Genomic DNA, 23,908 nt, shown 5'->3' on the forward strand with positions numbered 1-23,908 from the left:
AGATCCCTGGCAATTCGGTTGTTGTCGCCTCAGCTTCGTTATTTCCCATACAGACTTTTCTTTGCCTTCACTTCTAAGTCAGTCAGGAACTCACTCCTCACAACTGTGACTTCTAACATTTAGTTAATTTACATTTCTAGTTTCTGAGCCTCTGAATCAGCAGGAAGAAGCCTGGCAAAAGGCAGAAAGGTCTAGCTGAAGACAGCATCTCTTTCCTTGCTGGGAAATCCAACCCCTGTCTGGGTCCATCTGCCAGAGAAAACTTAAAACAATAAGTTTTAAAGTTTTAAAATGAAATAAGACTCTATTATTTTGGCCTTTTTGTCTTCACCTTCATTTTGAGCAAACATCATTTTGTCATCTCCCATCATCTTTTTATTTTTTCATGATCTACATTTAATGCTTGGTGGATGACTGTTCCATTTAGCCATTTCAGCAGTATCTTTCTTTTGGAAACTGCTCTACCTGCAAGGTTTAATTCAGATACATGTGTTGTTGTTCAGTTGCTCAGTTGTGTCTGACTCTTTTCGACCCCTTGGACTGCAGCACTCCAGGCTTCCCTGCCCTCCATTATCCTTCCCTGTCCTTCCCTGTCCCAGAGTTTGCTCAAATTCATGTCCATTGAGTTGTTGATGCCATCCAACCATCTCATCCTCTGTCATCCCCTTCTCCTCCTGCCCTCCACTTTTCCCAGCATCAGGGTCCTTTTCCAGTGAGTCGACTCTTCACATCAGGTGGCCAAAGTATTGGAACTTCAGCTTCAGCATCAGTCCTTCTAGTGAATATTCAGGGTTGATTTCCTTTAGAATTGACTAGTTTAATCTCCTTGCAGTCCAAGGGACTCTTAAGAGAGTCTTCTCCTGCACACAATTAGAAAGCATCTATTCTTCAACTTTCAGTCTTCTTTATGATCCAACTCTTAATCCATATATGACTACTGGAAAAATCATAGGTTTGAATATGATACATGTGATGCAACAGAAGAAGGTTCTATCAAGATATCATAACAGAATTCTGTGCACATGTTTCCTCTTCTCAACTAAATGTTATGTACCTGTCTTTATTAGGATAGCTATACCCTTACTGATGAGCTTCCCTGCTGGCTCAGTGGTAAAGAATCTGCCTGCCAATGCAGGAGACACAGGTTCCATCCCTGGGTCAGGAAGATCCCCAGCGGAAGGAAATGGCAACCCACTGCAGTATTCTCGCCTGGGAAATCCCTTTGACAGAGGAGCCTGGTGGGCTACAGTCCATGGGTCACAAAAGAGTCGGACACGACTTAGTGACTGAACAACAACAACATACCCTTATAGCATGCTGTGTCTTTTCAGTCTTTCCAATATTCAAATATTGTGTGCCGGCCCTTCCTGGAAGTCTCTGCAGTGATGCCTGTACTCAGGCTGCTGACCAGGTTTGTTTGCTTTTTCACTAGGGAAAGAAACCAAAGGAAATTTCAGTCGAACCGTCACCACTGGTGGATTTTTCATCCCAGCAGCGAAAATGCACTCGACTAGCACTGGCAGCTCCTGTGACCTCAGCAAGCAGGAGGGTGAATGGGGCCAGGAGGGGATGCCCGCAGGGGCGGAGGGCGGCTTTGATGTGAGCGGAGACCGAAGCCAGCTGCAGGGCGCTCAGGCCCGGGCCCCGCCTGAGCAGCTGAAGGTGTTCCGACCCATCGAAGATCCCGAGAGCGAGCAAACAGCCCCGAAGATGCTGGGTATGTTCTACACCTCAAACGACAGCCCCAGCAGATCTGTCTTTACCAGCAGCCTCTTCCAAATGGAGCCTTCTCCCCGTCACCAGCGCAAGGCCCTGAACATTTCCAAGCCCTTCGCTGTGTCTGTGCCACTCCGCGTGTCAGCTGTCATCAGCACCAACAGCACCCCATGCAGAACCCCCCCAAAGGAGCTACAGTCTCTTTCCAGCCTGGAAGAGTTTTCTTTCCAGGGCTCAGAGAGTGGAGAGTGGCCCGAAGAGGAGAAGCCACTGAGCGCTGAGACTTCTACAGGTAAAAAGAGAGGAGAGGGTCTCTTTCCATTGCAAGAGAGGAAAAACCAGACTTAAACATTGTCTTGTTGCAAGACAATGTAGTGAAGTGGTTAGGACCATGGGCTCTGGAGCCAGACTGCCTGGTTACAAGTCCAGGCTCAGCCATTTTGCTGTACAGTCTTCAACAAGTTTACATAACCACTCCATGCCTCAGCTTCTTGATCTGTAAAATGGGAATAATGTTAACGAATATTAAATTGTGAATATTAGTTAATACATGTAAAGCCCTCAGAACAGGGTCTAGTACGTAGCAAGTACTATGTAAATGTTACTTGTTATTATTGTTTTATTCATTCACATAGTGAGAAGGAAGGGGAGGGAAGCTCACGGAATGGAATGCAGAGCTGGAAATGAGGATTCAGCTCTTTCAGACACAATCTCTCCATCCACCCATCCCAAATTTCTACCTCATGTCTGCCGGGAACATGGCTAGCAGACTTAGCAATGAGAAGGAGCATCTACCTCTCAATTTCCTTGTATCAGACACAGCAAGGATTCTGATTGGCTCTGCTTGGGTCACGCCCCCAACCTTGGGCCAGTCACTGTGGCTGGATGAATAGGATTCTCAGATTGGCCAAGCTTGAGTCTCTAGGCCTTCTCTGGAATGAGAACCAACAACCAACTGTGAGCAACACAGAAGGGAAATAATAAGAACCTCAGAGGAAAGGATGACTGAGAGACAAACCAACAGATTCTCATTGTGGTTTAAGAATATTTCTATTTCAATTAATATTAGCTAACTTTTTCTGATTACTTATCATGATGTCAGGCACTGTCCTAAGTGTTCTACATGTGTTATCTCATTTCTCCTCACAACAACTCCTTGAGGTTATTATATAGTTACCATTATCCCTGTTTGCTAAGAGAGGAAATTGTTAACTTGCCTGAGGGCTCCTAGCAAGGACATATAAAAGTCAGGATTTTAATCCAGACTTTTAAAAAATCCAAGCATTCTGCCATGCTCCCTCTCATGTTTGCTACGGGCTGTAGGGTTACAAAGATTCTTAAAATGCAGTCCCTTCCCCCAGCAAGCTCACAGGCTAGGAAGGGAAACTGAAACCCTGCACCCTCCTGCAGCACAGGGTCAACTGGTAGAAGTAGCCTAACACCCTTCTTGGGCTTTTTTTTTTTCTTTTTTGAGATTTTATTTTTTAAATTAAAGTATAGTTGATTTATAGTGTTGTGTTAATTTTCACTGTACAGCAAAGTGATTCAGTTATACATACATATACATTTTTAATATTCTTTCTCATTAAAGTTTGTCATAGGATGTTGAATATAGTTATCTGTGCTATACAGTGGGACCTTGTTGTTTATCCATTCCATAAATAAAAATTTATATCTGCTAAGCCCATCCTCCCGAAACTCCTCCCACTTGGCAGGCACAAGTCTGTTCTCTACGCCCATGAGTCTGTTTCTGTTTTGTAGATAGGTTCATTTGTGTCATATTTTGAAGATTTTTTTTTTGACATGGACCGTTTTTAAAGTCTTTACTGAATTGTTACAATATTGTCTCTGTATTATGTTTTGGTTTTTTGGCCACAAGTCATGTGGGATCTTAGTTCCCCAACCAGGGATTGAACCCATACCCCCGACCATGCAAGGTGAAGTATTAACCACTGGACTGCCAGGGACGTTCCCATTTGTGTCATATTTTAGATTCTGTATTCAAGTAATATCCACATACAAGTGATATCAGATGGTATTTGTCTTTCTCTTTCTGACTTACTTCACTTAGGATGATAATCTCTAGTTGCATCTGTGTTGCTGCAAATGGCATTATTTCATTCTTTTCTATGGCTGAGTAGTATTCCATTGTACATATGTATCACATCTCCTTTATCCATTCATCTGTTGATGGGCATTTAGGTTTTTCCATATCTTGGCTATTATGAATAGTGCTGCTATGAATGTAGGGGTGCATGTATCTTTTTTAATTGTAGTTTTGTCTGGATATATGCTTCATTGGACTTTTTGAATGAGGGAGTGCATAAGTTCCCAAAGTATTATGAAAGAAGGGTTCAGAAAAGATAGCCTGAAGCAGTCCTCTCAGGAGGATTCCAGAAATCCTTCTCAGAAGTGGTGACATTTGGCCCTTCATTAACGTGTAGGACTTTTTAATGCAGAATATATGGAAAAGGGTGTTCTGGGCTGAGAGCCACTGGACCGTTATGAGAAGTGTATAGATTTTGGACTCCAGCTGGAAGGGTCCAGATTTGAGCTTCACCACTTTGGGGCAACATGAGAGCTGGTTGGTATCTCTGAGCCTGTTTCTCTTCTGCAGAGCGGAGATGGCTCTCGTCTCAAGGGCTGGGATGAGTTCTGCACAGGAGACTGTTCATGAAATGCCTGCTTAGAGTGTGGCCCTCAGGATGCTCAGTAAACATTCTCCTCCCCCTTCCCTTCAGGATGGGGCATAAGAGGAGTAAAAACTTAGGGGTGTTAAGTGATACCCTGTCTGGAGAATGCTCTATGGGTTGGTGTGGGTGGAACAGGGTGAGGGCTAGAAGAGGAAGTGAAACCTTTGAGGAAAAAAATGTTTCTAAAGGCTTTTATGTGACTGGTTGTCCTTAAAAGAGAGGGTCCCCAGACCCCAAGGGGTCTTTGGCAGACAATCTGTTACCTTTTTTCCCCCTCTCTCCTTCCATCTCTCTGTAAATCAGAATACCCAGTCTGTATCAAATTGGTCTTGGAAAGACACTGATGGAGGCTCCAGCCTGCTTCCCTGACTGTGATTAGTGACAGCCAGGGCAGAATGAGGGACCTTATAGGAGGCAGCCATGTGAATTTAGGACCAGTGGCCAGAGGGAGATGCCAAAAGTTTCAAGGACATTGTGGGGCGGGTGGCGGGCTCACCTTTGTCTCTGGTGGGGTTAGGTTAACATCGGTTCTAATTACTTTCTTTCATAATTATTCCAAATGAAGAACTCCACCTTCCTTAATACATTATTTTTTATTTCTTCTGTGCAATAGCAATAGATAAAAGAAAAAGAATTAAGACAATTTTCCAGGTAACCTGATTCAAAATTTTAGTCACTCTGCTCAAACCCATTCCTCTACTTTTGGCCAAACTTCTACTTTCATCTCAAAACTCTCATGGCCACGCTGACCTTCAAGGGAGGCTGAGAAGCGTGGCTGAGTGGATGGTCAGGTACCTAGCTAAACTTGAGTGGCTGAGATGGTTCTATTTCAAAATAAGCAAGAGAAAAGACACTAGGGGACATTAGAAGTCTCTATCTCCATGGTCACCCACTTCATATATAAAGCATCCCATGCTGGCAATCTGACGATGCCTCTCCTCCTCTTTTGAGCTACAGAGACTCCTTTATTGCTTACAGGTATCCAGCCACAACAAGACCTGGACTCCTAGTCCCTTACATGATAGTTTCTTGACATAGGTACTGCCTCTGTGCTGAGAAGCTTAACCCAGGGATGGGTGTCACATACGAGTGGAAAGAAAATGGTAACCTGATGGCTTAGCCACACACAGGTAATAACAGTGAATGCTGTAGGAAGTGGAGAAGGAGAGCGTGGTCTGGGGATGCTCCAAAAGATATGTTATTAGGTTAATGTCTTGAAATGGGGAAGGTTTGAATCTCAGGAAGGACCAGAGCAGGGGAGTATAAGGCCGGTCAGGGGTACTGGGTCTGCTCAGCGTCTACCCCAGGGGGTGGGAGGGGAGTGGACATGTGGCTGGGCCAGAGTGAGGAGGGCTCTGAGCAGGACAGAGAGTGACCTGAACAAGCTCACATGAAATGCAGGCCTTTCTTCCACCCCTCGCTTTAAGAGTCTATGGTCAACAAATGGAAGATCCCAAGCTTTGCAGAAAGAGACACTGGCCAACATCCAACCAAGAGATCTTAGTAAAAGGGGAAGAAAATATTTTCTTAAAATCACTGATACATTACCCTTTTACCAAGAAGTTTCACTTCCAAGAATTTGTCCTAAATAAGTAGCTGCACAAGCACAAAATGTGTATGCATATCATGGCATTATTTATAATAGCAAAAGACAGGATACACCTCAAATGTCATCTTTAGGGGATGGATTGAATAACTAGGATGCATTCCCATTGTTGAATTCCATGGGGTTCATAGCTTTGTGAGCCCTGCACCACTTCCTCAGACTCTTATGCATCTGTGAGGGATAGTTTCTTTGCACACAGATGGTATTCTGTCTCAAGTGTCTGCCTTGTGTTTCTGGTTTTCTGCCTCAGGGGTTTTTCTGAAGGGAGACTCTTACCCAGCCCTTGCTCAAGCAAACCCAGAAGTGTGGAGTTTAACTAAGGCAGCTGTCAACCAGTAGGCGATGGGAGTCAGTGGACTAATGAGCCTGCTGCCCACCCTTGGTGGAATAACTATGTGGCACATTTACTCACGGTTCTTTAGAGGGTCACCAAGAACTGCATTCTGGTTGCTCTGGTTGTGGTAACCACTTTATTGCCATTTCCTCCATCTCTGTCTCACCTCCTCACTCCTGTTTCCAGGGACCACCTTTCAAATAAGCTGCCTGCTGCCAGGACCTTGACTAAGGCTCTATTTTGAGGGGAACTCAAACTCAGCCACATCCTAAAGAAAGTGAAAGTTGCTCAGTCATGCCCATCTCTTCGTGACCCCATGGACTATACAGTCCATGGGATTCTCTAGGCCAGAATACTGGAGTAGGTAGTCTTTCCCTTCTCCAGGGAATTTTCCCAACCCAGGGATCGAACCCAGGTCTCCTGCATTGCAGGTGGATTCTTTACCAGCTGAGCCACAAGGGAAGCCCACATCCTAAAGAACAGTCAATTTCATTATGTACTAACATGGCATAGACTTCAAGATAGGTTCTTAAGTAAAAAAATGCAAAGCAAGAACAGTATAGATCACATGTGTAATATAGATCATATTACACATTTGTGTAATAAAGGTGGGGAATAAAAAATAGATGGTACAAGTATTTGCTTATCTATGCAGAAATGAACTATGGCAGAATAAACTAGAAACTAATAAAAATGGTTATCCACAGGAGACAGTGAGGGTGTGGAACAGACTGGAAGCAACACAGGGATGAAAGCTAAACTTTTCTGAGGTCACTGATTCATATAATTTTAACTTTTCAACTCTGTAGTTGTTTTACATATTCAAAGACTAAATTAAATTTCAAAAAACAAGCCTGCTAAGTGATGGGCAGGAGAAGATAGCACTGTTGTCAGGTCTGAAGTGTTATTAGTTCCAACATCAGGATGCTGTTACTGGGTGTGACTGAGCTTCAAGGCCATTATGTGGTCAGAAGCCTTGAGTTAAGTCACCAGCATAACTAGTGGCAATGAAAAGAATTTGTTCTTAATCAATAAACTTTTCTGAGCTTGTACTCTATGTCAGACTCTATACTGGGTGCTTTGCCTCCCTAATCTTCTTTATCTTCACAACAGTCCTGTAATATATTATTATATAGTATTATGCCATGTACCAAGATTACAAGATTCATTGAAAAACTAACATTTGAACTCAGACTTCTTTAATTCCAATGCAAATAATATCACTGAGCATCTTCTATATAACCAGAACATGCAAGGTATGGAGACTTTATCCTACACTGTGGAAACAGCCTTGTATGGTGAAATAGGACCTTCTTCATGAAAGACAGTGGGGGCCAAACATGAGATCTGCTGCCTCTACTGTCTCTCTCTACTGTTTAAGATCAGAGCTTAATCACTTTAGATGTAAATATATATCCAAGTGACTGTGCAGGTAATCCCTGAAAAGAGTCACATAGGAAGCTGCAGTTATAATCATAATACATCTTTGTAGCTTACTGTAGATAACAGATTTCTGTGACCTTAGACAGCAAGCAAAAGATTGGATTAGTACCAGGTTTCTCATCCTCAACACTATTGACATTTTGGACTGGGTAACTCTTTGTGGGGGTTTGTCTTATGCTTTGTAGGATATTTAGAAGTGTTCCTGGCTTCCACCCACTAGATGTCAGTAGCTACTTCCCCCACCTGTTGCAACAAGAAGTGTCTCCAGACATTGCCAAATGTCCCCTGGAGAGGGGAGGAGTAAATGGTTCCCAGTTGAAAACAACTGGACTAGATGATCTTCGAGGTCCCTCCCACTTCCAGCAGTCTGAGACTCTGGGATATGAGGACAGATCATTGATAGGAGGAAAGAGTAAAGAATGTGAGGGGAGTAGTGAGCTGGGAGAATCCTTCCATCCTTGTGTAGCAGAGCTAGTCCAAGACTATGACTGTGCTGGGAATGGCCTCTCTAGACATGGAGTCTCCTTCAGCTGATAACTCTTATCCTCATTGCAGCATCTGTACCTAAGAAGGCAGCTCTCGAGAATACCAAGCCAGGACCAGACACAGTGAGAACAGTGGAATGCAGCAAAGACCTCCCCCTGGAGCAAGGCACCCAAGTGGAGGAGAAGAAAACCTCAGAAAGCCCCCTAGGCTCTCAGAATTCAAGTGAACTAGAGAAGAAGCTGGATGCAGAGAAGGTGGTGGAGGAGAGGGGAGAGACCAGCCAGGTGGCGGCCAGTGCTCTTCAGGAGAACCCCGGGGCCAGAGCCGAAGCAGTGTTTCTCCATGAGATGGTAAGGTAGACTCATGGCCTGGTCCAGTCAGTAGGGTTTTCTTTTTCTCAAGGGCTCTTGGTACAGTTTAAAGTTTTTTGTTGCTGTTTGTTTATTTGTTTGAAGAACCAGTTTCTGCCAAAGAGCACAGCATTCTGATCAGGTCTGGGATTTTTTCTTTTTCCTGCAGTGAACTTTTCAGGGGTCCTGTGGTGATAATAAGTAACCATTCAGCTCAAATTCCCTAGGACAAACTCAGCTCTAAATATTTCTAGCCTGAAGTCACCATAAATCAGTAATTTGTCCTGGGAATGTAATGACATTCAATCCAGAAAGCAGGACAAAACCTGCTTGTCATGTCCTGGTCCCAAACATGATGACCACTCATGGGGGCCAACTCTCTTCCAGACATTCTGGATAGACAGTTATCTATGCTTGTTTATAAAAATCTTCTGTAAGATTTTCAGGATCTATTCCTTCCTCCTATGGCTCTGAAGAACTTTAAGCATGATGCCAGAGCATGCTGAACCTTTTCCACCTTTCAGAGGTGGGATTTTCCAAGGTTCTAGGGGAAGGGATATCATTGCTTATGCTGAAGTTTGAGGAGGTTTTCCAGGGACACCGAGAGAGGAGTCTTGCATTTGGGAAATAGCTCTGGTGACCTGAGTGTGACCTGGAGAAGTATGCCAGAGGAGAAAAGATCTTTGCCTTTTAAGTAGCTTTCAGGAACTTGGTCTCTGGGACGGGTATAAAAGGCTTATGGGCTAGAAGTTAGGGCAGTGCAGGGCTACCACAGTGGCCTCCGGAGGGCTGATTAAGGGTTCCTGTAAGTTATGTTTGTATTTATAGAAGCAGAAAGATGCAAAGATTATTTTGGGGATTGAATTCTGGGAGGGATAAAGTATGAATGACATTGCTTTGAGAAGCAGATGAAGTTTATGCTAGGAGAACCAGGCTGGATTCATGGGAACAAGTAAAAGCAGCAATTCATTCATTTAAAAACATGTATTAAATACCTATATTGTGTGAGACACACTGCTGAGCACTGGGATCACTGCAGTGTACAAGATGATCACCATCTCTGTCTTCTTGGAGCTGACAGCTTAATAGAAAGATCATGAACCAAGTCTTTTCTAGGATGCTATGGAAATACGGCTTCTGTGGGAGCGTGTCACAGGAGGGCCCAACCTAGTCAGAGGGAGGAGGGGGCTCAAGGAAGGCATCTCTGAAGAATAGATATTTCTATTCAAAACTTAAGCTAGGAGAAAGGGGTAGGGAGCAGAATAGGGAGGGAGAGACTCCCAGGCAGAAGAGTAAGATGTGCCGTGAATCTGAAATGGGAAAGAGCACAGAACATTCAAGGAACAAAAACAAGGCTGGAGAATGGGAACATGGACTAGAAAAAGTGAGGCTCAGAGCAAAGTGTGGGTCACGTCCTGCAGGGTTGCTTGGAAGGGATTTGGAGCTTAACCTAAGGGCAATGGAAACTCTTCTGATTTGCTCAGAATTTTATAGCTTAAAAAAGAACAACTATTTTATTATTATCTATTTTTGTTGCGGCACCTGGGCTTTCCCTAATCATGGTGAGTAGGGGCTCCTCTTCATTACGGCTTCTCACTACGGTGGCATCTCTTTTTGTGGCGCACAGGCTCTAGGCATAGGGGCCTTGGTAGTTGCAGTGCTTGGGCTCAGTAGCTGTGGTACACAGGTGTTAGTTGCCCATGGCATGTGGAATCTTCCCATACCAGGAATTAAACCTATGTCCCCTACATTGGCAGGTGGATTCTTAACCACTGTACCACCAGGAAGTCCCATTTTGCTGTTTTTCATTCTTTTTTCTTTTAATATGTACCATATCTTTTTTCCATGTGAAATATGTATTTTTTCAGTAGTGAGAAGGGATAGCTGTATTTATTTGGAAATCAGGTGTCAGGGCAAGAGTTAACATTTCATTCCATTGGGAGAACCTCATTCTTATGAGCCATTGGATCAATCTGAAGTTATATGAGATCAGGGATTGGGTTGGTTTCATAAGGCAACAATGAACAGGGATTAAGTGCTTATGTTCTGGTGTAGACTAACCTGGATTTCAATCCTGATCTGCTGCTATGTGACTTTGGCAAAATGTCTAATCTGTTTGAACATAGGTTGCCTCATCTCCAAAATGGGAATAATTACAGTAGCATTTATCTTTTAGGGTTCTTGGGACAATTAAGAAAATACGTTTAATATGTGTTGTGGTGCACTGTAAGCATGAATAAACATCCTCAGTTACCATTAATGCTGTATCCTTTGTGTGCTGGGGTAGCGCCGCTGGTAGTGCAGCCCCTTCTGTCCCTGGGCAACTGCGCCCAGTGTCTTTGGTTCTAAAGTAATCAGTTTCTTGATGTTTTTCAGGATGAAGATGATCTGGTCAACGCCCTGATCTGGCCTGAGATTCAACAGGAGCTGAAAATTATCGAATCTGAGGAGGAACTCTCCTCCTTGGCACCACCTGCTCTAAAGATCAGCCCAACTCAGCCTATTCTTGAATCTAGTCCAGGGCCTTGTGCTTCCCCGGAGCCCCCTGGGAGCTCCACCCCAGCTCCAGTCTCCACCCCTCTGGAGGAGTGGACTAAGAATCCAACCAATCAGAGCACACCAGGCCCTTCCACAGCAGCCAATAGAGAAAAGCTGGAGACAGCCAGCATCCTCCCTAGACCTGAGCCAGAGCCCGAAAAGGGCCAGCGCCCAGACCCTGCCAGCCTGACTCCTCTGGAAATAGTTCCATTGGAGAAGTCTTCTCCACAAGCAAGGATGGAAGTGGGAGTCCCAGGGAATCTGTCTCCTCTGCTCCCACCTGCTGCTCCCCCTCCAACACCTTTAGAGGAGGAACCTCGAGTCCAGCTATTGAAGAGTGACCCTGAGAGAGAAGACCCATCTGGGAATTTGAGAATCAATCCATATGCAGACCAGCTGAATTCCAAAGGCAGCACTGGGATCCCCAGTCTTTGTCAGGGAGACAAGGCCTCTTCAGAAGAAAGTGAAAAGCAAAATTCAAAGAGTGCTGCTCCTGAGAGCAAAGGCTCTAGTTCTCCTAGCCCAACCAGGGAGGCTGAGATTTCCCCACAAGGAGAGGAGGATGCTGCCCACTCAGTACAGGAGCCCTCAGACTGTGATGACGATGACACTGTGACAGACATTGCCCAGCATGGCCTGGAGATGGTGGAGCCCTGGGAGGAGCCCCAGTGGGTGACAAGCCCCCTGCACTCACCCACCCTTAAAGATATACAAGAGACCCAAATGCAGGGCCCCCAGGGCCACCGACTAGAAAAGAGGCTTTCTCACAGACCCAGCCTTCGCCAGAGTCATTCTCTAGATGGCAAAACCATGGTTAAGAGCCAGTGGACTCTCAAGGGTTCCTCCTCCAGCAGTTGTGCTGATCTTGAAGCAGAGAGGAATTCCAACCCCCTGCAGCCCTTGGCACCCAGGAGTGAGATTACTGGGTGGAATGAGAAAGCCATGAGGTCCTTTCAAGAGTTTTCTGGCCTGAAAAGGACAGAGGTTCCTCCTAAGCAGCAGGCACCAGGTGGTTTGCAGCCCACATCAGCAGAATCCAGCCCTGTCAATCTAGCAGAAGGAAAGCAACTGGGGACACACTTGGGGCCACACAACCCTCAGGTTGAGCATGGTGGTGATCCTGAGCCAGAAAGCAGCAAGGAGAACTCACCTGGTGTGCAGGACCACACCTCACCTGGAGAGCGTCCCCCTAAGTTCCAGCTCAAGAGCAGTGAGGGTGGGGCTGCAAAGGGGAAAAATAGGCCTTCGTCTCTCAACTTGGACTCCACCGTTCCCATCACTGACCTCTTCCGGTTTGAGAATGCAGCCTCATTTGGGTCACCTGAAGTGCAACTCTCTGAGCCAGGAGACCCAAAGGTCACATGGCTGACCTCATCTCATGGTAAAGTAGACCCCTGGAGGGTTTACTCCCAGGACTCTCAGGACCTGGACATGGTTGCTCATGCCCTGACGGGCCGCCGTAACTCAGCTCCTGTGAGTGTGTCAGCTGTGAGAACCTCCTTCATGGTCAAAATGTGCCAAGCCAGGGCAGTCCCAGTCATCCCACCCAAGATTCAGTACACTCAGATCCCACAGCCCCTGCCCTCTCAGAGCTCAGAGGAGAGTGGGGCTCAGCCCCTGGAGAGGAACCAAGAGGAACCTGGCTCCACTGGTGGGACCTCTCAGAGACTTAGCAAAGATGATTCTCTTTCCTCCTTGGAAAGCCCAAAGGAAGAAAAGCCAAAGCAAGATACAGGAGCCATTGAGTCCTTGCCAGTGGATACCACTGCATCTCGTGTGTGCGAGGGACCCACCCTTTCTCCAGAACCAGGTTTGACCAACCTGCTGACCACTCAGGATGCAGTAGTGCAGTGTAGAAAGCGCACATCAGAGACAGAGCCATCTGGGGACAACCTTCTTTCTTCAAAAATAGAGCGCTCATCAGGGGGTTCTAAGCCTTTCCATAGGTCTAGACCAGGAAGACCTCAGAGCCTAATCTTATTCAGTCCTCCTTTCCCCATTATGGACCACCCACCCCCCTCATCTACAGGGACAGATTCCAAGGTCCTGCTGTCCCCTATCAGAAGTCCCACGCAGACAATTTCCCCTGGCCTGCTTTGCGGGGAGTTGGCAGAAAACACATGGGTCACACCAGAAGGGGTTACACTTAGGAATAAAATGACCATCCCTAAGAATGGCCAGAGACTGGAGACCTCAACAAGCTGTTTTTACCAGCCCCAGCGGAGATCAGTGATTCTGGATGGAAGAAGTGGAAGGCAAATAGAATGACATCAGTTCGCCTGCTGGTACCTGAGAAAATGTCATGATTCATCTGGAAGTTTTTACAAAGGCTCCTTGCCTATATTCCAGGCAGAGATTATCCAAGTTTGGGCTTATTTTGGCCTCTTCTTCTCTTTCTTTAGCCTTTTGACCATTTATTAATTAGGCCATTTTCCAGAAGAGAGGTCAGGGGAAGGACAAGAGCTGACATTTAAATAAGCCTACTTGAGCAGGCAGGGAAAGTTCAGGTAAGGGAAAAGGATGAAATGCTGGCCTCCAGTGATATGTGGGGCTTAAACATGTTGCATCACTCCCCCATTGCCATTATCTAGTGCTGTTAAGAGGCGGATGTGAGAATATCTTTTGAAAGAGAAACCTTTTGCCAATGTTGACAAATGTTGCTATTGAGGTTTGAAGGCCTCCTATTTACTTCATGCTTTTTAATGCTCTTTAAAGCATGTGTTCTTTTAGACCAGTTTTCTGATAAGCTTTGTAAAAGTGTACTATCCAGAGTAGAAGCAGGTTTGGAAACGCAAACTAACGTACACTTAGATATCCAAGTGGGTGAATTTACCCATGCTTTCCCTGAATCCCTGCAGACCTGTCCCAGATGGCTCCATATACCAGCATAGAAAATCAGAATGTATTCTCAAGAGCAAACTCTGAGACTGGCACAATTCAAGACGACTTTCTGGGTCTGGCTTTTATTAATTTGGGACTCCACTGTCCTGCCTCTGATTTATAAATTCAGTAGTTGGGGAGGATGGGAGCTGAGCTGAGGGTTACCTCAGTGAAATGTGCTAAATATTCATTTAGGTGTGTGATAGTGATCTGCTCTCCTTCCAGTGTCAGAGTTCATGAACAGGATGTCATCATAGAGAAAAGCCTCACACATAGGCAGAACTACATTCTAAACTTGCAGTGCTTAAGTCAGTGGGACATTCGTAAAAAACACCTCTAGCTCAGCTTCACTCTCCTTCCTCAGCTGGGGCCAGAGTGTAGGAGAAGATAAGGGGGGAAATCCCAGGAGGAGAGAGAAGGACCCATGTAGGGTGGCCATCATGCCCACTTGACCGCTGCGCTTCTTGATGCCTGCCTTCCTCATTGTCCCTCCACTGCTGAACAGCAGCTTTGAGGCACTCCTCCCCTTTCCATAGTCCTCCTCATCCACCACCCACCCCAGTGCTCAGCCTTGCTCTTCTCCTGTCTGTACGCAAGCAGAAGCAATAAACCAATCTGATCTTATTTCAGTTATTTAGAACATCAAGTGGTTCTTTCCAACTGGAGAGAGAAAGGAGGATTAACATAACCTGCTGACAGACTTTTGGTGCTTTTTCCAAAAAGGGCATCTTCACAGGAGCCCTGCTCAAGGCAAAACCCATCAAGGTATCAACACTTTCAGACCTTCAAGGACAACTATCTTGTTTGAGAAACAAAGAAAGCATAGGACCTATTTTTAGCCCTGTGCACCTCTTCTCAGGTTCAAGGCTGGCTGAACTCTGTCCAGAAGCTCAGTCACTGCACATATTTCTCTTAAGAGCTAGCAGTACCTCTGGGCTGACCTCACCACCGAGGCTGGTACTGGGCTGGATTAGGGGCTGAACTGAAGTTACCTCCTCGAGTGAGAAATTGGAAGCTGATGCCCTCCAACAGTTACATATTGCTCTTTCCCTTCTTCCCTGATAAGTCTTACTGGGTTTTGAAACCTTGTCCTATACTTTTAAAATCAGTATCTATGGCAGAGATAACTGGCAGGCCAGCCAATGAGCTCTGCTCTGAGGGCACTGAGTGAGTAAGGGGAACAGTTAATAGGCCTTTGGTCTGTGTTTTTTGCATTCTCATTGGGTGAGCAAGATGTCGGACCAACAGCCAGTGAGATGTAAACCCATAAGAAAAGTCCTTCAAGTATAGCATTTTTCCCCCTAGGCAAGCAAGGTGAAGGAGTATAGTGATGTCAGATGAGAAAGGCCACATTCAGATTTGAAAAGGACATTTCTGCCTTATCAAATGTGGCCAGTAGGCTGTATGTCAATCTCCGTACACCGTGGTATCTACGTTTTGATAAAGATCATGTTCCAGTTAGGAGGTGAGAGAAGGAGGGCACTGCACTTTGCTTCACCATCAGAACTCTGAGCCAAGTTTATGATGATTTTAAATTTTTGTTTGTAACACTTAGAGGATATATTTTAATTTGGGGATAGACTGAGAAGTCACCATTAACAAGTGAGTTCAACTTGAGGCACCCATGTAGATTTATTAAATGACTGCCATTGTTGCTTAGATTGTGACATCTTTCATTTGTAGCATCTTCAGGGGTTTTTATGTGTGGATGTCATCATGAAATAACTGAAGATATTCTCTACTCTGAGTTTTCCTGGCCAATCAATCCAGAAGGCCTTGGAAACTGACTCACCTTCTTGGTCAGTGTCCTGCTGCTACAGTGTGGACCTCTCCATCTTCATAAGCTTCCTGGGGCAAGCCTGGCACTGATGACATTCCATTGCATGACAGGGAAAACTCATTACATTTCTCTCTTGAAATTGTTCCCCCCAAATCTGAGATTACCTATTTGGATATCCACTTGGGGCTGAAAAATGAACCCCTCTGAGAATGGCTGGATGGAAATTAGACTGCCTGATTCTATCCAGGGGAAGGAAGAGAAGAGGTGCTGCTGTTTATAGGAGGATCTACATGGTGCCCGAGAAAGGGCTACAGAAACAGATTCTCAAAGGGCTATTGGTCCTCAATATGGGGGTGGCTCAAATTCAACTATTGGTCCTCAACATGGGGGTGACTGATTTAAAACTTGAATTTAAAGTGGAAAACATGCATATTCTAATGTTTCTTTCAGTGTTAATGGCTGCTTAAGAGGATGATAACCTATATTTTGGCAAAATGGCCCTCGCAAGCCAACCTTTCCCCCCCACTTTTTTGCCAAAATGTACCAGGTAGAAGGAATTTGGCTTTTATTCTCTGCTTCAAATGGAATATGAAGAGGCCTGACCAAAAACCCCATTAAGACACTGTTTAGCCTAATCTAAGCCTTAAAATTCAAAATATTGGCCAAGGCAAAATTCCCTATTCTGGGGAGATTAAAAATGTAAACATCATCCTCAACAGACAATATTAGGCAAGAACTTAGTAATAATTGGGCACTTTAGAACTCTGAAATTCTTGAAGACTCTAGTGAAAAGGAGGAGAAGGATGGTAGCAAATGAAATGGCCTATAAGCAACTAGTAGCAAGATTTAGACCCATCAAGTTACCAAATGAAAGCAGAAGGGGGAAACAGGTAGCAACTTAGCACCTTGTAATATGATTGCTAATAGTGCGCAGGTTACCCACTGACTCTACTCAAATGAAACACAATTACAAATCCAGGAGAAGGTACTAGGAAGACATTCAAGTGTTGAGAATTCTGCTTTGGTCAATTAACACAATTAGAGTGGTGACTAAGAATAAATCTGAGGTTTTGCGTGGTCTTAATTAGTCTGGCTGTGAAATCCTCTTGGATCTTTGCAGATGAACCAGGTAACATCAGGGTTCCATACTCCTTGAGAGGGGGTTTTAGACACTTCCATTCATCACAAAACGGGTTAACTCCTGTTGGTGATGAAGTCATAGGTCCAAGATATATTATTACTTTCATGTCTAATGTTTAACACATGGTAATAACATTTGCCTCAAGTTGGGTGAAGCAGTCATTTGTCTACACAGGCCTGTTCTGCTTGAAAAGCTGTTGGGAAACTTGGGATTAATTTGTCTGGGATTGTAATGGGAGAGGTTCAGGGAAGGTCCGTTTCCCCCCAGGGACTGATTAGAGTCACGTTCTACCATGTGAATCTTGGGGTTAAGTGTTGCCAGGAGTGCGATCTTACGCATCTCCAGCAGGAAGATCAGTTCAAAATGTGGAATGACAAAGAATGTGTCCTCCTTTGTCAACACCTTCCTAATAAAGGTAGAAGAGGAAGCCAGTACCTTTCCAAGCATGGAGAGACATGGGAGATGGTGGAAGCATGATGGTTTAAGATCAGGGTCGGTCCAGATGGTGTCAAGTTGGGGCCTCCACTGAGTTGACTGACACACGGTAAATCATCTAGTAGCACTGAAGTTTATGAGCAATAAAGGGATCACTTCTAGGAGGATGGAGGGTGTAGTTAAATATAAGAAACCCATGAAATACAGAGTCATGTGTTTTACTGGATGAATCAAAATGCTTCGCATTAACTTAATGCCATAGTACTTCCTGGCTTGTAATTCTGTAAGGTAAAGCACTTTCTCAAAGGAGTCTATCGGAAAGCCACATGATTTCAGCTGTTTGTTGAGCTTGATAAATGTTTCCAAAGATATAATCAAAATGTTTTTCTATTGATTAAAGAAGCATAAATATTAAACCTATCCATAGAGACATTTAAGTGTAATTAAAAGATTGTTATGCTTTAAAGTGTACTCTAATAAATGCTATATAATGCTCATGATGGCACTATGAACTAGAGGACATGGGTCATCTACATCGATAATAGGAAAAATGGATTATATGCCTTCTGGCTCATTGTTCTAGTTTGTTTTGTTTGGTTTTTTTAATTACTTCAAGGTTTGGTCTCCTCAAGGCAAAAATCCTGATGATTTGCTTCAGTAAAATTTTCTTGCTTTTGTTATCTTGTATTTTAATAATTGTCAAATATTTACAACTTCACCCTTACTGTTGCAGTCATACATGTCACCCAAGATACCCAATATAAATCAATGGATGTTATAATGAAAAATGAGAAGAAAAAAAAGTTATTCTCAGAACTCCACAGCTTAAGGAGTTGTGTGGATCTACCTACAGAAACGTGAACTCACATTCAAGTTTTTCTATTACTTGAGTTAGGGAGGACTATTTGTTTCAGTGATTTTTGTTAATGGTGCTCTGAAGGAAAAAAAGCAAAAGTTTGCTATTCTGGCATATATTACCTCAAAAGGGGGTTGCAGGGACGAGGGAAAGGCACTCAATGAGTTTAAATGTAGGGCTTAAAAAAAAAAAAAAAAGATACTGCCTAGGCTCACAACTTGGTGATATTTGCAGTGAAAAGTAGTTACCAAGAGGATTAAAATTCAAGCATTTTGGCAATATCCTATTTAGAACTTTACACCAGTCAGGCCTGCTCCTCTTCCTTCTTTACTGTTATGCATGCCTTTTTTTCTTATGCACTCCCAGATCCCCACACTCCTGTTTCTCTCTCCTGAGTGAGCCCACCACCCTTCCCCATCTCCAGTCTGGCAACAACAGTTGCCCTCACTCCTAATCTTTCCTCCAATTCCCAGGGTCCTCCCTTCCTTGCAGCCTCTTCACTGAATGTTGCCTCCACTTCTTCGACTTCAATAAAACCTTGACATTCACCTGAGGACAATTCTTTCTCTGCCCATTTCTCCCACAAATTACACAGACTAGGAAAAGCCCAGAAAATTTATAGTTTCCCACTCCTGCTTCTGCACCATTTCTTCCCATCTCATACAAAAGTCTCACTACTAGAATTTATGGCATCCAGCTATTTTAATTTTTCCATTCTTTGTGGCCCTGATGTAATCCTTGTCCCAGATTTCCAGTCTTTGGTACCAGGCTCCATTTCCCTTCTACCTCATGTCCCATCATCATCCTGGATGACTTCAATGTTCCTGAGGAAAATTTGCCACAACTGCTTACAGCTTTTGCCTCAACTATTGCTTCCACAGTTACATATCAGGCTGTTTCATAACACAGGAGTCTGTGATCTTAAACTCCCATATTCCTTTCTCAGAACTTCTGTCTTTGCTTCATTTCTTCTACTTGCTCAAGATCATGAATGCCTGCCCCAGCCTGCCTCTATCTGATGGCCATTACCCCCACCAGACTTCATCCTTCATCCTTAGCCTTTCCAGACCCCCAAGTACATCATTCCATCATCTCAGTTATTCTCATAAATTCCTTGGCCACTCATCCTTCAGCTATACCTGCACGGCAAAACTCCAAACCAGGAGCAGGACTCTTACCACCCAACTTCTCTACTCTTTTACTGTGTCTATTGAGTTCAACTAGAGAAAATCATAAAACCATGATGAAAGCCATTGTAAATTTATGGTTTATCACCTCAGGGTGGCCTCATTCTCAAAACTGACACAGTATTCTAGATGGACTGCTCCTTTCAAAATCTAATGGCTTCTTCACAAGTTTATACAGGCTTCCCTGATGGCTCAGTTGGTAAAAGAATCCACCTGTAATGCAGGAGACCCTGGTTCGATTCCTGGGTTGGGAAGATCTGCTGGAGAAAGGATAGGCCACCCACTCCAGTATTCTTGGGCTTCCCTTGTGGCTCAGCTGATAAAGAATCCACCTGCAATGTGGGAGACCTGGGTTCGATCCCTGGGTTGGGAAGATCCCCTGGAGAACGGAAAGGCTACCCACTCCGGTATTCTGGCCTGTAGAATTCCATGGACTCTATAGTGGGGTCACAGAGTCAGACACGACTGAGCAACTTTCACAAGTTTATGCTTAAGATATGCTTAAGATATGTTTCCTCTACCTCACACAATGCTTGTCTCCTTATTCATGTGTGTACCTAAACCTCTGAGAGGAAGCAGTCCACCCTCGTGCTCCATTAAACTTCTCTTGCTAAAGTTACCAGTGGTATCACACCAAAGCCAAGTCAATTCTTGACTTACCTCATATTCGATACTGTAATCATGACTCTGTGGAACCTCTTGATTCATCTTATCTCTTGGACTTCCATTCCCTTTGATTCATTTGAAAGCTTCCTCTTCCCTTGAGTGTTATTCATCAGAATTCTGTCCTCTTTTCACTCCACATACTTTCCCTACATTACTGTATGCATGTCCATAGCTTTTTCTATCACCCAGTAGTGGTGACACCCCACCCTCACTTTTCCTGTTTTCTCTTACATGGACTTTCAAAATGGTTGGCTAACTGATCTTCCTGCTTTAAGTCTCACATCCCCCCATTCTCCAAGCCTAGCCTATGTACAGCTGCTAAAGTTATCTAAGATAGTGGTTCTCATCAAAATCCCCTGGAGGGTGTATTCAGACTGTTGTATTCATCCAGAGTTTCTGACTCAGTTCAGGGGTAGGACTTGATAATTTCCATTTCTAACAAGTTCCCAGGTAGGTGATCCTTACGCTGCTGGTCCAGAAATTACACTTCCAGAACCCTTGGCCTGAGAACTCTTTGGGTCATCCTAAGCCCTCAGCTTAAAATATCTCATTAGATGTCCTTCTGTCCACTTAAGAATTATCTTAAGTGCTTGTGAAAAGTGTTTATTACTGGGATTCACCCTCAAGATCCTTAGTAGATCTGATGCAGCCCAAGAATCGCTCCTTTGACAATCTGTGACCTACAAGATAATAAAAATCTGAACCACTTAATGTGGAATTCAAGTTTCTCTGCAATCTATTCCTTGCCTAGCTCTTTAGCACTACTGAGCTCTTCCTTAAAAATCTATGTGAGTTTTTGTATATACTGTTCACACTGCATAAGCCCTCCCTCCCTCATCTCTATAGTAAACTAGAGCTCCTTCAAAAGGCATCACGTGTGTGACTGATGCACTGTAGCATCCCCTGACACTACAGCTCCCCAGCAAAGTGGATCACTTTTCTGCACTCTCTTGCATGTACTTTCTTGACTAAGCACCTTTGTGTTATAATTGACTGACTTCTCTGCCTTCTAGTTAATGCACTCTGAACATCAGCATCTCTGGTACTCAACAATATTTAGCATATAGTAATTGCTCAATAAATAGAAATGAGAGGGATTGTGTAGAGGTAATTGATAGGGAGGGAACGGAAAGCAGCTTAGGAAACATGGAATCACAGTAAACATATTGCTAATGCATGTTACCATCATGCTAATGCATGTTACCCACCCTCCTTCACTCAGACACATTTACTCACCTTAAGCCATCCAGACAACTGGTCAAGAATCTTCCCTTTTGCAGTATCCCAAGTCCACCTAACCTATACCGTTTTTTTCACACACCATTTCCCGATATTTAAGAATTTTTAAAAAGCTATTTAATGAGCATGCATCTCCCCCATCACTAAATAAAGATGGTGTCCTTTCACATGATCCCTAAGAAACAGGATACACAAGTAACTAGTAATTCTCTCCTCTGAATGTGACACCTACGAATGTCAGCTGAAATAGGTAGACAAAACTGAAAGGTTTTACCTCTGATGCTGTCGTATCTGGAAGGAGAAGGGGGGTACCGTGCAATCTGTTAGTCAAAATTTATTTTTATTTATTATATTCGCTCATTTGTTTGGCCAGGCTGGCATCTGGTCCTTCTGTGCTACTTCTTTAGAACACAGCCAAGTCAAACCGGAAGGAGGAATCATGTCAGCTTTCAAGACCAGTCTATTAATCTCTATAATCAGTTATCTGGGCTACTTCACAGTGACAGAACCAATTTGGGATCATTGTGATGAAACATCTTTGTGCCTCGGCCACCCACTTTACTCCTAGCTGTCAAGTAATCTCATCAAAATGTTAGTCAAAAGAAGCATATCTTGGGACTCCCCCAGTGGTCCAGTGGTTAAGACTCCATTTTCCAATGCAGGGGGCATGAGTTCAATCCCTGGTTGGGAATTAAGATCCCACATGTCATGCAGTGTGGCCAGAAATAATAATAAAATTTTAAAAATTAAAAAAAGCGTATCATCAAGAGTCTAAGGAAAGTACACTGAAATGGCAGCTTTGCCACCTTCCCCCACTCCAAGAACCACCATACGTAGGCTGAACCACTTTACAAAAAACCACCAACACACTGGTGGTTATTTTTCCAGTGTACCAAAATTGCTCAGGCTTCCCGGGTGGCACTAGTGGTAAAGAATCCACTTGCCAATGCAGGAGACTTAAGAGACGTCGGTTCAACCCTGGGTCGGGAAGATCCCCTGAAGGAGAGCATGGCAACCCACCCCAGTATTCTTGCCTGGAGAATCCCATGGACAGAGGAGTCTGGTGGGCTATAGGCTATGGGGTCACAGAGAGTTGGACACGGCTGAAGCGACTTAGCACACAGCACACAAAACTGCTCCTACCTGAGGGGCTGTCTCCTCGAGGATGCCTTCCATTGGTGCCATTGCTAGCAGTATTTCCTTATCCTGACTTATTTTCTCTTTACCACCCTTACCACTACTAGCAAGAGACATTAGATATGTTTGTTTACAGCATATTTCACACCTCCCATTTTGCATACTGTAAGCTCTATGAGGTAGGGCCTTTACTTTTCTTATTTGCTGCTATATCCCCAGTGCCTAAATAGTGCCTGGTGGTCAACACATATTTGAATGACTGAATTGACTCAGAACGAATTCCAAATAATGTAACTTTAAAAAAAAAAGTATATCCATCAAAATTTAAGGAAACAATGGTCACACGCAGCAGTCACTTTGGGTAGCTATATATACACCTATTCCTCACAGTGCTGTCTTTGCTGAAACCTGTTGGGAACTTTCAGAGCCAGTATAGGAATTGTATGATTATTTGTTTTTATTTCATAAGCCATATTGTATTTCAGCTGTCTTTGCTGAAACCTGCTGGGAACTGTTTTCAGAGACAGTATAGGAATTATATGATTATGTTTGTTTTTACTTCATAAGCCATACTGTTTCACCAAAAGCTTCACAGTGTAAAAAGGTCAAAAGGAACACAGAAAACACATGAAAATGTATTTCAGGCTCTCAAGACAATGCTCAGAAATTTAGTTGACTAATAACATCAACTGACTAGGTATATCCCCTTTCAAGAAAATGGACTAAAAGGGGTTAATACTCACAGACATAAAGGTTCTGGAGTATGAAATTAAGCACACACACAGATCAAACTACTTGAGGACAAAGAGGTAACTTCTCCTATTTTCCTTCCACTCATAACTCCAAATATGCCATGGTAGGAGGGTTGCTGCTAGACTGCATCCATTCCTCCAGTTACGTGGGTGTGTTCAACCTGCCAGACCCCAGGCCAGGGGATCTGTGCTCATCTTCTCCCACTGATCCAGTCACACCCAACTTCTTCATAAGTTTGGGCACTCTATCCTGTCCTTAAAAGCATTATTTCAAAACAGCTAACATGAAAAGGAAAATCTTTTCAAGCAAAAGTGGAAGAACAGGGAAAATGAGTGTAATTTCCTGTTTCAGGATAAGAGCTTTCACAAAAGTATATTTAAATGTCACAGGGCAGGCAGAACACTGAGTTCCTACCTCAGAAATGCTTCTTCCCAGCAGGCAACAAAGAAAACCCCACCAGGACTTAAACCCACTCTTGCCCCGCGCACTCCAATACTATCTGCCAGTCAAAAAAAAACACCAAACAAAAGATGATGAGTGCTGTTAGGCAACTCCACTGATCTCTCTGTAACAATAAGGCCAACCAAAGACTAAAGATGAGGAGGACTGAAAGGAAAGCATACACACAAAAGGTACCATGTCAAGTGATATATGAGATGTTTTCAGAA

General features: G+C 43.9%; 1 protein-coding gene across 1 annotated transcript in view; it reads left to right on the plus strand.

Moving 5' to 3' along the window:
• The window catches only part of ARHGAP31 (Rho GTPase activating protein 31), a 119,885-nt gene extending 101,904 nt beyond the window's left edge, over positions 1-17,981 (plus strand). Inside the window, exons 10-12 of the mRNA XM_043474979.1 lie at positions 1,433-2,008; positions 8,348-8,628; positions 11,005-17,981. Of these exons, the coding sequence (XP_043330914.1) occupies positions 1,433-2,008; positions 8,348-8,628; positions 11,005-13,434 (3,287 nt within the window). The 3' untranslated portion in view covers positions 13,435-17,981. The remainder of the gene's footprint in view (positions 1-1,432; positions 2,009-8,347; positions 8,629-11,004) is intronic.
• Positions 17,982-23,908: the final 5,927 nt, after the last annotated feature.

The sequence above is a fragment of the Cervus canadensis genome, chromosome 7 (genome assembly GCF_019320065.1).
Source record: "Cervus canadensis isolate Bull #8, Minnesota chromosome 7, ASM1932006v1, whole genome shotgun sequence".
Lineage (NCBI taxonomy): Eukaryota > Metazoa > Chordata > Mammalia > Artiodactyla > Cervidae > Cervus > Cervus canadensis.